A 16,213-nucleotide genomic window follows, 5' to 3' on the forward strand; every position below is an offset into this window, starting at 1 on the left:
TTGGACCACTTCAGTCTATCCAAAGGACTGCAGGCTAGAATTGACACATAAGTTGGGAAGGTGCATGAGTGTCGCGTGCCCTACAGGTGAAGAGCTGGATATTATGTGTAGGCCACAGAAGTGCTCTGACTGTGTCTGTGACCATACGCCATTGATGTGTGCTAGAGTCACAGAATCTTCTTGAATTGTTTAGATTGTAAAGGCATCACACAATGTTCTCTTACAGATGTACTTTAATGAACCATTAAATAAATCAATGCCTGTGGGGAGAAGATGGTGGCTCATGTTTACAAGATTGCCGTATATGCCTTAAAGATGGAAGCAAGAGCGCAGGTGTGAGGTGAACTGTGTAGTAACCAATGTTGGAAGAGGGGAAAGTCAACATTTCAATCTCTCTCCCGAATATGAGGTAGCCATTTAAGTGTAGACAGGTAAAGGGTTCTGTAAGGAAATGCTTCTTTTTGTATGGCCACTCTCAAAGTTTAGGACTATTACTGCTGGTTTTTCAACTCTGCAGCTGCCCTGGGGCCTACTAACCAGCTAGTGCCCTCACCCATAAACATGCTTGTTTGATTGACTTTTACTCAATTGTCATAGACTAACTTACTTTTAAGTCCCTAGTAGATGGTACCAGGAGGACCCAGGGACTGTAAGTTAGGGTGTCCCCCAGGGACTGCAGCACGTGTGCCACCCTGAGTGGGACAAGGTCAAACACGGCTCTCCGTTTGCCACTGCAGACTGGAAGGGTAGTTTATAACTACTCACCTTTGCCATTTTAAGCAATGTCAAAGCCCAAACACCGTTGTGTATAAGTCGCCCCTACAGCAGGCCTACCGGGTCCTAGGGAAGGTGCAGCATAAAAGTAAACCACATGTGCTTAACATGTTCTAGCAGCAAGAATCCGCAACTGTTGTTTTTACTGCGAGAGAGATTGGTAGCCCCACTGATGAGTGCACGGTTACAGGCTGACAACTCAGCTGTGCTAACGTCTGATTGGGACACCGACGTTGATACCTCAAGGTATCAAACAATTCATTACATTAAGCCTGATTCAATGCACAAATCGAAATTAATGTAACTTGTTGCCACATGCAACTTTTAGAAAGTTGCTACTCTGTTTCCCAAGTTTTCAAGTGGCCTTTTGCTGAGGCTGGTCACGAGGCAGCCTTCTGCCCACCTCAGGAGAGGCGCAAAAGGCTCCCAGATAACAATAGAGGCTTGTCATTGGAGGTGTTACCTCGTCCAGAAAGGAAGCCACACAGGGTGTTAGCCCAACAGGCGAACTTCAAAGGGGGAGCCCACTTTGAAAGGCAAATGGTAACCACATCTGAGAGGGGCTGCCCTTTTGATTGGTTAGACAGGTTGATGTCGCGGACAGAGAGTAGAAAACATTGACCAAACTGGTTTTCCCGTGGGCAAGTAGCCCACAGATAGCCACACCTCTAGGATGGGCTACTGAGCTCTTGAGGATGAGAGAGGAGATCTGCTATCTTGAGAGTGGGCAGAATGGGGCCTTCTGGGATAGCTGGATGCCACACTTTGAACCTGATTGTTATCATGTGGGAGGGGACTTAGTAGCCTATTGGCTAGTGACCGTGACCTCCCCTGAGGGCATTTTCTAGGCAATAAAAGGGCATTCCTGGCATCCTGAACTCAGATCCCGCTAGTCTGAACAAGAGGACCTATGAATGACTGCCCTGCGGACTCTGACACCCGCAAATAAGAGGCCGCACTAAAGTCGGACTGCACCTGCTGCTCCTTGGGCTAGCGAAGGACTGTGTCTGCTGTGTCCAACTCAGGGGGAAGTCACCCCCGAAACCAGCTTGAAGCAGAGTCCCCAGTTGGCTGACTTCCTGTTTGCTGCACATGACCACAAAAGCTGAAGGAGCCTGCTGGGGTGATTTGTTAGCCCAGATCACTGGATCGCCGCTCCTCACCGCCGTACAGCCCAAGAGACCACGGCCTGATGCTCAACAGTTGCACTCGAGTCTGCTGGACCCGGGAGAGTCATCGGAATATGGATTGGTCACCCACAAAGAAAGCGATCGCCAAAAGAAGAAAACCACTGAATCTGCTGCACCAGGCGACGGTTAACTCAGTGGGGTCTGGTCATTGGCTGACCCGTGGAGGCCTTTGAAGGACGCTGACCTCTGTGGCCAGAATCACCTCAGCAGGACGGTCACCAAGGAGTAGACCCAGGAAGACCCCCTCAACTGCAGAGCATCTTCAGCATCCTTGAGCATCATCAGCATCCTTGAGCATCTCCAGCATCCTTGAGCATCCTTGAGCATCATCAGCCTCCTGTATCTCTTGCATCAGGACCACTCCCATGATTCCCCCCCCTAACACCAGCTCAGCATCCACAGCGTCCTTGAGCATCTCCAGCATCCTTGAGCATCATCAGCATCCTTGAGCATCTCCAGCATCCTTGAGCATCTTCAGCATCCTTGAGCATCATCAGCATCCTTGAGCATCTCCAGCATCCTTGAGCATCTTCAGCATCCTTGAGCATCATCAGCCTCCTGTATCTCTTGCATCAGGACCACTCCCATGATTCCCCCGACACCAGCTCAGCATCCACAGCGTCCTTGAGCATCTTCAGCATCCTGCATCCCTTGCATCAGGACCACGCCATTGAAGTCAACGGAGCCACTTACACTGGAACTGGACCGAAGGCTGCGCTCCTTAAGTAGGTAACTGTTGTGTTGCATCTCGTTCGTCGCTCTGACTAGTTCCTACTGGAGTCGGTCACCCAAAGTAACTACGTAACTGCATACCGATCAGTAAATGTTTCCTTGATGAAGTTTGTGTCAAATTTTGCAAATTTGCCGCTGTTGTTTGCAGTTAAGTGAAAATTCCTGAATTGCATTTTTTTTGTAAAATCTATATATACACAGAACCCTCCAATGGATTATTTTCATTTTTTCGTCCATAAATTCTCAAAAATATACTCTATTATTATAAATTGGTGTCGATTTCTTGAGACACATGTTCTCGTCTTCTTGAATTGTTTTGGAGCAGTGTAAGTGCTTTACACTTGGTCTCTGGTGTAGGCCTGACTGCTCAGAGCCAGAGCTACCCAGGGTTGAGCTAAAGCTTAACAAAGAAAGCCTAAATGGTCCAAAAGGGGTTGGTGGTGTACTACACGGTGAGGTCACATAACCACACCATATAATACAGCCCTTTTCCTTGCAGGTTCTATTGCTTTATGGCCACCCCTGACAATGAGTCGTCTCAAGCATAAAGTGAAGGACTGAGGGGCTCAATCCAGTCGGGGCTCACGGCTGGCAGTAATCCTACTCATGCTGAGGTCTCGTTCTATGAACAGGTCATCATGCGATGAAGAAGTTCTTCAGTGAGATTTCCCGGTCCACTGGAAGCCAGGAGAGTTTGCAAGATGGAAGATCTGTAACCCCGGGGAGACGAAGAAGCCATCACAAAGCAAGAGATGAATTGGGTTCGGCTGTGTTAAAGAGGCAGGTGACCAGGGAGGCGAGGTGGGGACCCGTAAAAGGAGCTGTACCTCGTGTGGATATCGTCTGGCGTGGTTTGGATTGTATACGATTCTTCTTCTACAATATCAGGATTCACAACATGTCACGGCTTTGAGTCCACAAAGAGGGTTATACTTCCCTTTTATTCAAGTTTGAGATTTAGACTTCAATCTTCACTTTGTTGCTCTGCGGCCCTCTTTGCACTTTTCTCAGTAGCGTTTTTGTGTAAATTCCACTGCATGACGTCACTCCAATGAGAAGCTTACCAGTGACAAAGTGCACAAGAGTGGTGATATCACCAATAACTTGTGAAAGGAATGTAAATCTTTTGAAAAGAAAATCTATTTTTTAACATTAACAAGGCAATTTGAAAATACAAAAAGAAATGGTAAAAATGTAACTTCAGAGGGTGCTATGTGGCCACGCACCATGGTCAATTGTGCTATTGTTTAAAGTGAATTAAGGGCATCCAGAAGTTCCCAGAGAATGCTAAAATACAGATGTTATTGGATATGTTTGGACATGATACAGGTTCCTAGTAAGGTGTAACATTCTAGTAAGGATATTCCACAGAGGGGCTTCCCAATCTACGCCGGAAACATTATCCTTGAACTTTGCGGAGGTTTGTGGAACCCTGCGAGCCAACGTGAACGTGCGAGCCAACGTGAACCTGCGAGCCAACGTGAACCTGCGAGCCAACGTGAACCTGCGAGCCAACGTGAACCTGCGAGCCAACGTGAACCTGCGAGCCAACATGAGCCTGCTCGCCCGTGAGCTTCAACTTGTAGATATCAAGGGGCCAGATTATAAAAATCACTCAATGGGTGAGTTCGGGCATGTTAAAGTCCATGCAAAACTACAATAGCCAAAGCAAAGATCTTAATCCTGGTGAGACATCACCTCTGGTCGAATGATGACCTAACTGTCATGACCTCTACCTGCTGCTGCAGTATATTAGGTTATGCACACGAAGCTTCTACAAGGCATTGTCTGTTGCTCAGCAGGAAGGGACCACTGCTCTCACCAACAGTGCCCTACGTCTGGCAAACAGATGAGAGCTCGATTTAGCAGAAGATCGCAGTGACGTATTTTGGGTAATTGTGCAGGATGTGTGTTGGGCAAACCCTAAATCCTGGATGCGAGAGTGAACTCAGCGGACAATAAGTAAAACAGTGATGAACTGTTGGTAAAAATATTCAAAGTGCCTACATTGTGCCCACATAATCTGAAAAATCATTTTGTATTTGCCTTTCCCCTGAGAATAACAATACATTTCCACTTGAATTGAAGATATCTGAAAAAAGACAACTGAAGAAAGCTTTATTCAAATGATTCCTTCACTACTGTCCGATCACCTGGCATCGCCCCGTGGCACTTGCGCTATTCCCACCCATATTCTCTTGATGAGGAGCACAGGACTTGAAAACATTTGATGGTTGAACTTACAGAGGATTGCTTTAACAATGCAGCATGAAATAATGAAATATCAGCATTTGTAAAGCGCACAGCTACCTCCGGAGAGGTGTCCCGGCGCTGGGGGCCTTCGGGAAGATTAAGCGAGCTATTGGCCAGAGTCACATGGTGCTGGGCTAACCTTCAACCGGTGCCGGGGATCGAACCGTGTACCCCGTGGTCTGGAGTTAGGCACCCTGGCCGCTGCGCCACACCTCTCCCTTTGAATGGCAAATTAAAATCCTCTAACTGAACGTAAGCTTTAGGACTGTGGAAACTTTTGTTTAAAGTTTGACTTTTGGGGGTCCCTTGCAACTCAGGCTTGATGAATGGCAGAAAAGTGACCCGCACGAACATACGAATTAAGAAGGGATTTGGCGTTGAATGAAGAGTCTCTCTCCATAAACAGGGTAGCAAGCTCTTCTGAGCACCACCAAGTTAGAGGTGGGTGGTCTGCTGTTTTCATACAAAAGAGGAAGAGCGAGCTGGCGCAGTCGAAGATGGAGTTCATGGCCAAGCTTTCTGCATGAATGAGACTTAAGAACACAAGTGTTCTTTGGGGAAAAGAGGATATGTTCCATATATACAATCTGGCAGGAGCGCTGAGTTGAAAGCGTGAATGCAGTCATTGTCATCCATCCCAGATCCAACCGGCGAAGGCCTGATGGGAGAGTCAGAATAAGATCTGAATCTACTGCTCAGTTCTCTGGTTCCATCTGTGGCGCACCCTGACCTGCAAATCCTACCTTTTCTTAGAAATTGGATTGTTGTCTTCTTTCTGTTTCCTGTGACTTTTGGTGGCGCACAAAGTAAATACAAAGGGAATTTGTATTGAAAGTTTAGACCAAAAAAGTTATAACTTTCCATATACAACAGTAGATGGACACACATCAAGCACCAAAGCCCTTTCAGAGTGCCCTCCTTGGAACTCACTGACAATATTAAAAATTACAGAAAGTTTTTGTCTTTATTTATTTTCAGATGTCCCATAAATTAGGTTTTGGAATGGTTTGGTGTGAAGACTTGCCTCTTCTTGTAATGCTGTATCCCACCATTATGATGAGGTAAGGCACCCACACAGCGTCACAAAGTGTCACAGTCTTCATAGTATTTTTTTTAATATTGAGAGGCTAACAGAACTTCACTCTTTTTGAGATTAAGATGGTTGGAATTTTGTTATTAAAACATACAATATCTTAAGCTGGGAATGGGCTAAAGAGATGATCCTTCATAGGCAATTCTACCCATGTTACAGGAAGTGTGTGTGTGTCTTTCCACCCCCAGAGCCCTGCCCTGCTGCAGCCGCATCATGGAAGGAGTGTGGTACTCACAGAGTGGATGAGAGGTGCAGGGCAAGTGTCTTCAACCTCTTCGCCGCAGGATTCCACAAAAACACAGCTGGGCTGCTCGCCGCCGCACCACACGCAGCGGTACTGGGAGTCGGCGGTCTGGCAACGGCTGCAGTCCGGGTGTCCCACCGAGCAATTGTAGAGAGTGACTGCAAGAGAGGGTTCGAGTAAATATTACAAAAGAAGACAACACCAGACAGCTTTTCAGATTTTAATACCTTGTTCACAGATTTGAGAATGTGGAAGCAATAAAAGTCACTCTGAGGGACACAACAGACATCCTCGTAAATAGGGAGAAGAAAACGTTGTTGACAATGTTGCTCCTAAGTTGTCCTATGGCAGCCTGACTAGCTCATGCAGCACACTTACTTCTCTGTATTGTTGAATCTGTGTTTGTGCAGGACTGGATGGACCGGGGAAGGTTCTCCTTGCCTCGGTGTGAATGAATACTTTTCTCATACTGTGATTGGGAAGTGATATTCTTCTATGCACTATTAAGGCTGATAGGGGAACACACATGATCAAAGTCATGTTTCCAAGTTCACACAATTTGATTGAATGTAGAAGCTGAGATTTAAGTCCATTATCTAGATTTTGAAGTCTGCTACACACCATGTCCTCATATTTAACCCTCCCAGGAAACATTCAATGCTAACCCTTCACCTTCCACCCTCCTTGGACTATTTTGGAACATTCTGTAAATGTACAGAAGGATAGCATGAAGCTGTCACTATAAGATTTTATATTATTTCTTTGGTGGAAGTTGCTTTTCCTTTATTTAGTTATTTCAAAATAAAAGTAAAAGCTATTGCATGTTTTAAGCCTAAAGGAGTTGTGTAAAGAAATGCAGAAAAAATGTGTTCACTAAATCATGGTTTGATTCAAATATGTACATGTTGGGGTAGTGGTCTTTCTCAAATGGTAGGAAACGAGGGTGTTATGTACTTGACTCACTAAAGGTTCACTTTACACTAACTGAGGAAGGTTGGACCTGATGGGTTTAATGAAATCCCTGCTGTGGGAAGCGTCCTATGTTTCACCTACTGAGTCAGGTCAAACCACCACCGCTCACCACAGGGCGCTTCTGAGCAGAGCCGCCTCGCACAGCATTTTACAGTTGTGTAAATGTAAATGTAAAATGTAAATGTACAGGAATTTATATAGCGCAAATCACCACTGGTTTCTAAGCGCTTGCTTAGGGAACCCGTCCTGGTATTCCCCTGTGAGATAACCCCAGCAGGGTATTCGCAAGGTGAAAGCCAGGCATCCCGCCGCGAGGGGCCATTGTGGAGATTAAGCAAGCTATTGCCCAGAGTCGCAGAGTGTGAACCCGTGAGTCGAGTAGGCACCGGAGCGAGAATTGTCGAGTCCATGGACATTTTAGGACTCAAGACCCCGCCGAGCCGGGAATTGAACCCTGGTCCCAGGCTGACCTCTGCTTCCGGGTCTGCCTCCTCTAACCAGTGAGCCACACTTCTCCTGGTGTGGTCTTTGCTATGCATGTTATACCAAGCAGTACATTCTGGCTGCCCTTCAGTGACCTACCCCCAATAACTCCCCTACTCAATACTCTGGGGGGTGGCCATATCTCCACCGCCTTGCATGGGTCTTATACCCATGCCTCTGCCATGAGTCAGCATTTACCCCCCCCCCGTACACCGCTCTATCCAAGCCCTGCTCCAACACTTTTTTCATGCCCAGTCGTACGCTGATCTAAAGCCAGCCAATCTCTTTTATCGCAGGCCCGGCCACCACATCTCTCTACGGAGTTACTGTCCCATGAGCAGGTTACATACCATGTAGATCCTCTGTGCTGTCCACTCTGAGCTCCTGCTGCCGCTGAACATACACCACAGCATTAAACTCTGGTTGGGGCGCCGAGTAGCTGTACTGCAACAAGAACGGAACGTTAGGGGGTGATGGGGGAAAAAGCAACAAGAATAGGGCATCAGTACAGAGGCGACGAAACAAGATGCACCAATAAGAGCTTGAACAATCGGTAGGAGGGGGTTGGCAAAGATGCGTCTACTAGAACAAGAACAGGACAGTAGTAGCTGATGGAAAGAGACATAGCTACCACAACAAGACCATGACATTTGTAGGGAGATCAATCAACTACAGGAAGAACAAGCATTAGTAGAGAGGTGATAAAAGGAAGCATCTAAAGAAAGAACAGGACATTAGTAGGTGTCCAGAAGAGATGGATCTGCTACAACAAGAACACAATGCAAGGAGATGATGAGAAAAGAGAACTTATCACAAGAACTGGCCATTGGGAGGGGGAGGGAAATGGGGCCTCTACTGCAATAAAACTGTAATGTTATAGGTGAAGGAGAAAGAGGCATCTAAATCATGAACAGAAGGTGAGAAGATGGTGGGAAGAGATGTATTTCCTGAAAAAGGATGTTTGGCAGAGAAGAGAGAAAATGAGAGACTACAGGAAGAAAAATGAATGCAATGCGAAATGAGGCACTTAGGGGAACAACGAAGAGACATTAGGAGGAGTTGGAAAGAAATGCATCGATTATAAGAAACAACACAATTGGAGATGGTGAGGAAATGAGGCAATACTACAGAAACTAAGACATTCACGTGTTGGAAAAAAGGTGCATCTAATGCAACAAGTACGAGACAAGAGGAGGCAAAGGATAGAAAAGAGGCATTGAATAAACATGAGCAGGATATTAGGAGGGGTGGAGGGGAATTTCTCCTGCAATGAGGAGGCAAGATGAGCATGGCAAAGGAAGATTTAGAGACATCCATTGTCTGGCTGATACTGACACATGGATGACCCTCTCCCAGCCCTCCATGGACTGAGGCCCTTCTGGAGAATTTCACTCTTTAGTAAAGCGCTTTGACTCCTTCTGATGAAAGAGGATTCACTGTAGAAAACACAGGAGCTGGGCATTACGAACTGCTCGTGAAAGATCTCATTTATGAAGAGACGCTAGGGACTGAATGAACAATCCCACCCATTAAACATGCCCCAGTCAGTATGAAAGAGATCAGCACATGCCCTGAGCTGTTGTTACCTGGTGCAGCTGACAGGTGATGTAATATCTGGACCGGTCGGTCATATCCACATCTACGAAAGCATCCATGAAAACGGCCCGGCCCTCCAAGATCAGCACGCACTCGTAGTCCCACTGCTCATCCTGAAGAGCGAACATGAGAATTAATAGCATCAGCAAAAGCGAACAAGTGTCACACATGACACTAAAGAGAAACGCGTCCTCTTTGACAATGAACTCTCCCACAAGTAAAAACAAACAACAAAGAACCCTTTTTCTCCTGCGCTTGCAACCCTTCTTCGGCTCTTCTCACTTTTGTGTTTCCGCTTCCGAGAATTCGCAATGGGTTATACATGAGCATAATAAAAAAGCGTCACTTCAAATGTCCCAGATATCCCAGTCTTGATGTGCAGGCGCCACACACTCCCACCACCGATCAAACGAATACCTGCCAGACTCCGCCAACTTGAACCAACTGCCCACTTGACTATCCAGGCTTCAAAGATTTGACAGCAAAATTCTTCAAGTACAGGGATGCCCCCTAAAAGCCTCTCATACAACCCCCGGAGAGCCTTCTTAAGGACAGGAGGGTCCTCAAAGCACCTTGTTTCTGCTCGGCCAACCACGTGCTAACATTCACCTAAGTGCAGAATCTCTCGACTAATACCCACTAACTGCTATCACCCTTCTCCCAGTCAGATCCTAGTGACCATCCATCTTTGCATGGTAACTACCTGCACAGGCGGCAAAAACGACCAAGGGCTTAGATTAACTACAGAAATCTACTCCAGTTACTCATAAATGTAAGGAAACAGCTACATCAAAAGCATTCACAACATACACGCTACCTCTAACTAACCCAATCAAACTACTCAAAGGCTTCATGACCAAGCTTTGCGGCTAGAGCTCCTACATGTGCCCAAGTAACCCCTCAGAGCACTCAGAGAATGGAGAAAAGAGGGCGACAGCACTTTGAACTCCCCCATTAAATAACAAGAAACAAGGCGTGAAATAGCAGATGAATACCTGGAAGAGATGGAAGTTTTTCCCCACCAGAGTGATCTTCCGCTCAACATTGACGGGCAGCAGAGAGGAGCCCTGGATGCTTTGCACACAAGGACAGGCACTGGGACCCCACACAAACTCTTCTTCATTCTGCAAAACATCAAAACAAAATGAAACATCGCATCACTGCTGTCAAGAAGACAACACTTACGCTTATATTTACCATTGATAAACTGCACCTAACACGAGTGTAGCATCAGGACGGGAACCCATGACCTACAGGATGCACTCAGCTCTTTGCTTCAGGCACATTAACCCGCTGAGCAATCTTACCTTGTGAGCCTTTTAGTAACAGCAATGTTTTCTGTATCTAGTACTGGTGCAGAATTTAAATTTCTAAAGTACTTATCCTAAAAACAACCTCTCCTGACAGTTTCTTTCATTGGAACAACAAACTCGTCGCTCACTCTCTAAAAGTGGAACTTTAAATTTATTTACAAAAAGAACTTTAAAACATCTGTAATGAAAGCAATTCACCAGATGGACCTCCATCTGTGTGAGTATCCGGCCTCCGGGACAAGGTACACAGTGGATTCCAGTATGTGATATTCAGCATTGTGTAGGCCTGCTTTAAACAACCATGGTTCAAGCACTACAAGCGTATCCCAAGATGCTCCCACCTTCTCCTTGGTAAAGCAAGACCGTCCAGGCTCTCAGAGCACTCACAGAATGAACACCGCCAGCTTCCTGGACTCTGGCTGTCTAATACATCACTTACAACTTCTTGTTTTACTACAGGTGCTGGACTCTGCGAAGGCCATGAAAATGTCACCTGCCATTAGACATGCATTTGCTGCCAACTTACCAGCTCAATGAAACCGGCAGAATCATCCTGATAATCATATATAGAAGACAGGATTCTGGGAAAAGTAGACGAAACTCCATCTAGTTCGCCATCGCCCGAGAGGATTGTAGAAGTCGAGAAGGGAAACGTGTCGTTCTCGATTGACAGAGAGTCAGTCCAGTCTTCTTTTGTGTCCGGGTCTCCTTGGACCACCCAGTCGATTATGGTTGGGGGCACCTCCGTAGCAGTCAGTTGAACATCAAGGTCTTCTGGAAGTTCAGATATGGAAGGAGCGCTGGGAGTCTGATTCGTGGATGGAAGTGTTGGCACAGCAGACGTGGTTTCCTCTTGGTTTGGTAGAAACGTGACGGGAGGCCCAGTGTCAACGTCCTCCTCTGTGGGAGTGGTAAAGGCAGGAACAAGAGGCTGCACAGTGCTCGGAACAGGTGTGGTGGGTGGTACGGTGGATACGAACACGTCCACAGTTGTTGGCTCTGCTGTGAGGGGCATCGCCTCATCTGTGGTTATAGAATCATTTGTTACAATCACCACAACCTGTGTTGTAGGCTCTTCATCAGGTGTTGTGGGTCCTTCTGTAGGAGGAAGTGTGGTCACCATTTGAGTTGCACTAGGGAAGGTTTGAAGAGGTTGAATTGTCGTGGCCATCGGTGCCTGACTTGGTGTTTCCAACGGAGGCTCTGTTGTCACAACAGTGATCCTGGGAGCCGTGGTCGGAGTAGGCACGGTGGTGCTGGCTGTGGTTGCAACTGTAGTAGCGGTGGTGATAGAAGTTGTGCTTGGAGATGTAGTAGGCACAACCACTGGGACGGTAGAAGAGCCTGGGGTCACGGGAGGTTCAGTGGTGGAGAGCAGTGTGGTAGGGAGCGTGCCAGAAGAGACCACCGGAGGAAGAGAGGTGCTTGAGACTGGCACCTGGACCTAGAAGGAGAAGGACAGAAGGCGTTAATGCGGCCCGTGGTGGCTTTAAAGAGAAGACCGGGTGGGGCAACAGGAGAAGCACCTTGCATCAAGCAACAGGTAAAAGCTACAATGGAGAATGCGACAGTGAAGGGGAGTAGAATGTGTGAGCATGAAGGGAAGACTGAAAGAGAAACAAGAGTGAGATAAAAGGAAAAAAGAGAGGGAGTGAGGCAATACAGAATGGAATAGGAAGTAGTGTGTGCTTACCATCAGGGAGAGGTTAGTTAATGGTAACATAAGTACTCCATGTTCACTCCATACTTCACTGTCACTTACCTGTGGCAACATCATGACCTGGAAATGTGGGTAACGAAGAGAACTGTTTGTTGAGCAGCTAAGAACGTAAACACATACTTGGTAAAGCTTGGTAAACGTAGGTGCTAGTGAAGTGGTTGTGGCTGCGTAAAGAGATCCCGAGAGGCCAGTCCTAGTGTCCCCACTGCCACCAAATCAGGTGCAGTGAAAACACACCGGAGCAGGTCTGCTTCGATTTGTGTGTTTTAGAGCGGAAAGGTATACCGTCCCTCAAACAGCTCGCCTGGTATCCTGACGCTGGTCAGCACAGTCTGCACCTTCGACGGACCAAAACTTTCCAAAGAACCACACTTAAGGGGCGTTATAAGAGTAAAGATGGCATGAAAGGGAGAAGAGGCGGGTGTTGCCCTTCATGGAGAAATGAGAGGTATGTGGTGGATAACCTGTCCTGATCAATGGAGAGCCATGTCAATAATTGATAAGGTGCTCACTGTTTTTAAATAAATGTGCTCACTCACAGAGCGATTTAAGAAGGAGTGTGCACGCAGTGCAACCTATGAAGCGTGTGGCAGTGGTATGGGCACCGGGGTTTCCTCATGATAAACCAAGCAGTAGTGTAATGAGATAATTGGAGATATTGGGTGAATAGATAAACTGACCTCCCAAATAATGGGTTTAACCATGACCTAAGCATGAGGAAAGTGTAGCAGTGATGGCATAGATATGCAGCGCGGAAGGACTTATAGGCAGGGTTTTAATTGGCAAAAAAACAGTAGCTTGTCACTCTATTGGTCGGCCGAATCTTCAATAGTATTTCACAGATTTTAACATCAGGCTGTTCACCACCACAGAGGGAGCCGCACAGTTCATTGCTATTGTAGGAGTTTTGTCAGGCGTGGACGTATGGTCACTTCAGATCACCGGCCGCAGGTGGGATCCGTCTCCATGGTATTAATACGTTTGAGAGACTCAAATTTGCTAAAAAGAAATGGCTGAAGATATGATTGCGTCCATCGATTATCACAATTTTGTTGGTGTTAAACTTGACCCATTCAGCAATTGTCCAGCCTCCGATGCCAATAATAGACCACCTAGAGTGGCCAGTGGTCTATGAGAGGAAACCTCCACCACTGGAAGTAAATGAATTAGGTCTGGGGTGGAGTTCCCAATTGCGGATCTGGTGATATGTCCTGATAAGCACGTCAGCCAAGTCATTGTTCAGACCGTGAATGTACTATTTGACCAACAGCACATCGTGATGCGTCGCCCACCTCCAGATGCTCTGTGCTAGAGAAGACAGCTTAGGCGAGCGCGTGCCCCTTTACCTTTCTAGATAAAGCATGGCCGTGGTGTTGTTCGTGCAGACTAAAATGATCTTCTTGTGAATGAGTGGAAGGAATGCTAAAAGAGCAAACTGACTAGCCAGCAACTCCCGGTGGTTGATGTGCAGACCCCAGAGCGCTGGAGTCCACAAGCCCTGGATTGTGTGATCTTGCAGACGTGCTCCCCATCCAGTGAGCGAAGGGTCTGAGGTGACGTCTCCTGCGGAACTGGGTGTAGAAAGGACAACCTTGCAACAGGTTGCTGGCATTCCACCACTGAAGAGAGCTATGGGTGCGGCCCCAGATCAACAAAAGAACCTCCCACAGACCCTCCGCCTGAGACCAATGTGCTTCTAGGCACTGCTGTAGGACGCATGTGTAACCTTGCGTGATGAACTATTGCAATGCAGGACGCCATCAGGCATGACAAACGCACAACTGTCCTCACAGTTACCGGACGATCTGGCTGAAAAAGAGGTAGCAGATTTTGGAGAGCGTTGACTCTGGAAAGACTTGGGGACGTCTTCCTCACCCTTGAGTCTAGAGTAGGCTCGAGGAAGGTTGTACCTGGAGGTTGCTGAAAGTGAGATTTGGCTATATTTAGCGTGAAGCCCAACTTGTGAAGAAGGTCTACGGTTGTCTGCTGTGTGGCGCTCTCGATCAGCCAGTTGTCAAGGTAAGGGAACACGTGGATACCTCCCCACCTGAGGTGAGCGGCTACCATTGCTAGGCACTTGGTGAAGACTCTGGGGGCTGTTGTAACCCTGAAAGGCAGCACATTGAATCTCGTCACTCACAACAAACCACAGGAATCTTAGATGGTCTGGGTGGATAGGAAAATGGAAGTAGGCGTCCTTCAAGTTAAGGGTGGACATGAAGTTGCCGTGCCACAGCAGAGCAATGACATCCTTAAGTGTGACCTTGTGGAAATGTTCTGACAGGATGTACTTGTTGAGGGGCCGGAGGTGGAGTGTTGCCCTGAGGGAGCCATCTTTGTTGGGAATGAGAAAATACAGGGAATCAGCCCCTTTGCTACGATGTAGTGGCGGCATTGGCTCTATGGCCCAATTGGCAAGTAGTGAGTGCATCTCTTGATGGAGCAGATACTGGTGTTCGGTGGACAACTTGTGTGCACGTGGGGTGAATGTTGGGTGGTGTTTAGGTGAGTTCTAAACAATATCCAACCTGTACGATGTCTAGAACCCAGCGACCAGAGGCAATTGCCTCCCAGAAAGACAGATACCCATGTAACCGGTTCCCGGCAGGTGTTGGATGGTCGGGGTAAAGGAGGAGAGTGTCACTGTTTTGGGGAGGTGGCTCCTGTAGGAGCTACCCCGTTGCCTCTACCCTTGCCTTTGCCTCCATACCCTGCCCTGAAGTAACCCCATGAAGGGGTCTGCTGCTGTTGGCTGGTGTAGGTGGCGGAGGTCTTGGGTGTAGCAACTGTCTTGGCTGCACCGTGGTGCTACAGGTGGCAAAAGAAGCCAATGGCCGTGGGACCCTGTAGGATACGCATGGCTTTAGCTGTATCGGTGTCCCTCTTAATATTTTTGAGCATCTGGTCTACTGAAAACATGCTTACCATTGAAGGGCACATTAAGAAGGTGTTGCTATACCTCCCGTTTAAAACTGTAGACACGTAGCCATGCATTGCGGCAGAGAAAAAGACTAGAATTAATGCCGCGAGCAGCTGCGTCCAAGGCATCCAGAGGCACTGGATGTTGGTATTGGAGATAATCTTCTCCTCTGTTACCACCTCATGCCCCATTTGTGGTATTGCTCTGGGAGTTGCTGGTGATAAGGTATCAGTTTTCAGGGGATGAAGTTTGAATGCTTGTGATGAGGCAGGGTTTGACCAGGTTCATGGTCTAGCCTTTACAATTACAACTACACTAGCTCTGGCAATTTAGCAGCAAGTAAAACATTTAGTAGTACTGGGTAGAAACGAGAATTATCAGAGCCGTAAGAAATAGTGGCAAACACAGCAATTGGGGGAACAAGCATCGTGCTGTGGTACAAACCTACCATTCTGTTGTAGATCACAGTCCCTTCCTCACAGGTGGGCTTGTGCGTGCAGATATGCTGTTGAACGCACCAGTTACACCCCCAGTCACTGCTCACACAGCCCTGGCACCTGAGGAAGGCAGAACAAAGGAAAGACAATGATTCTCAGACATGGGATTACGAGCAATGATTAAACAATGGAGCCCTCTTGTAAACTCACGGGGCCGTCTTGCAGAGCACAGCAACGGCGGTACAGTCGTAGAAGGTAAACTCCACCGCAGAGATAACAACATCACCAAACTGCAGAAGCAGCGGCACCTTCACGTGATCTAAAGACAACAAAGTAACAAACTGTTGAGAGGGGAAGGCAGGTTACCCAGGCAGAACCATGCCCCAGGAAGGCTGGTTGGGTTGTGATACAACTCTGCACACCAAGCACTCACAACACGTAACAAAATGGACAAACACATTAACTGCCAAAGCACAGAATTGTCCT

General features: G+C 47.3%; 1 protein-coding gene across 1 annotated transcript in view; it reads right to left on the bottom strand.

The window, feature by feature from the left end:
• PLXNB1 (plexin B1) overlaps positions 1-16,213 on the bottom strand; it is a 328,917-nt gene that overhangs the window by 78,433 nt on the left and 234,271 nt on the right. The window contains exons 9-15 of the mRNA XM_086939394.1: positions 15,938-16,046; positions 15,739-15,847; positions 11,177-12,094; positions 10,333-10,461; positions 9,328-9,450; positions 8,092-8,185; positions 6,278-6,444 (exon numbers count right to left, since the gene is read on the bottom strand). Of these exons, the coding sequence (XP_086795520.1) occupies positions 6,278-6,444; positions 8,092-8,185; positions 9,328-9,450; positions 10,333-10,461; positions 11,177-12,094; positions 15,739-15,847; positions 15,938-16,046 (1,649 nt within the window). The remainder of the gene's footprint in view (positions 1-6,277; positions 6,445-8,091; positions 8,186-9,327; positions 9,451-10,332; positions 10,462-11,176; positions 12,095-15,738; positions 15,848-15,937; positions 16,047-16,213) is intronic.

Source organism: Lissotriton vulgaris, chromosome 9, assembly GCF_964263255.1.
Source record: "Lissotriton vulgaris chromosome 9, aLisVul1.2, whole genome shotgun sequence".
NCBI classification, from domain to species: Eukaryota; Metazoa; Chordata; class Amphibia; order Caudata; family Salamandridae; genus Lissotriton; species Lissotriton vulgaris.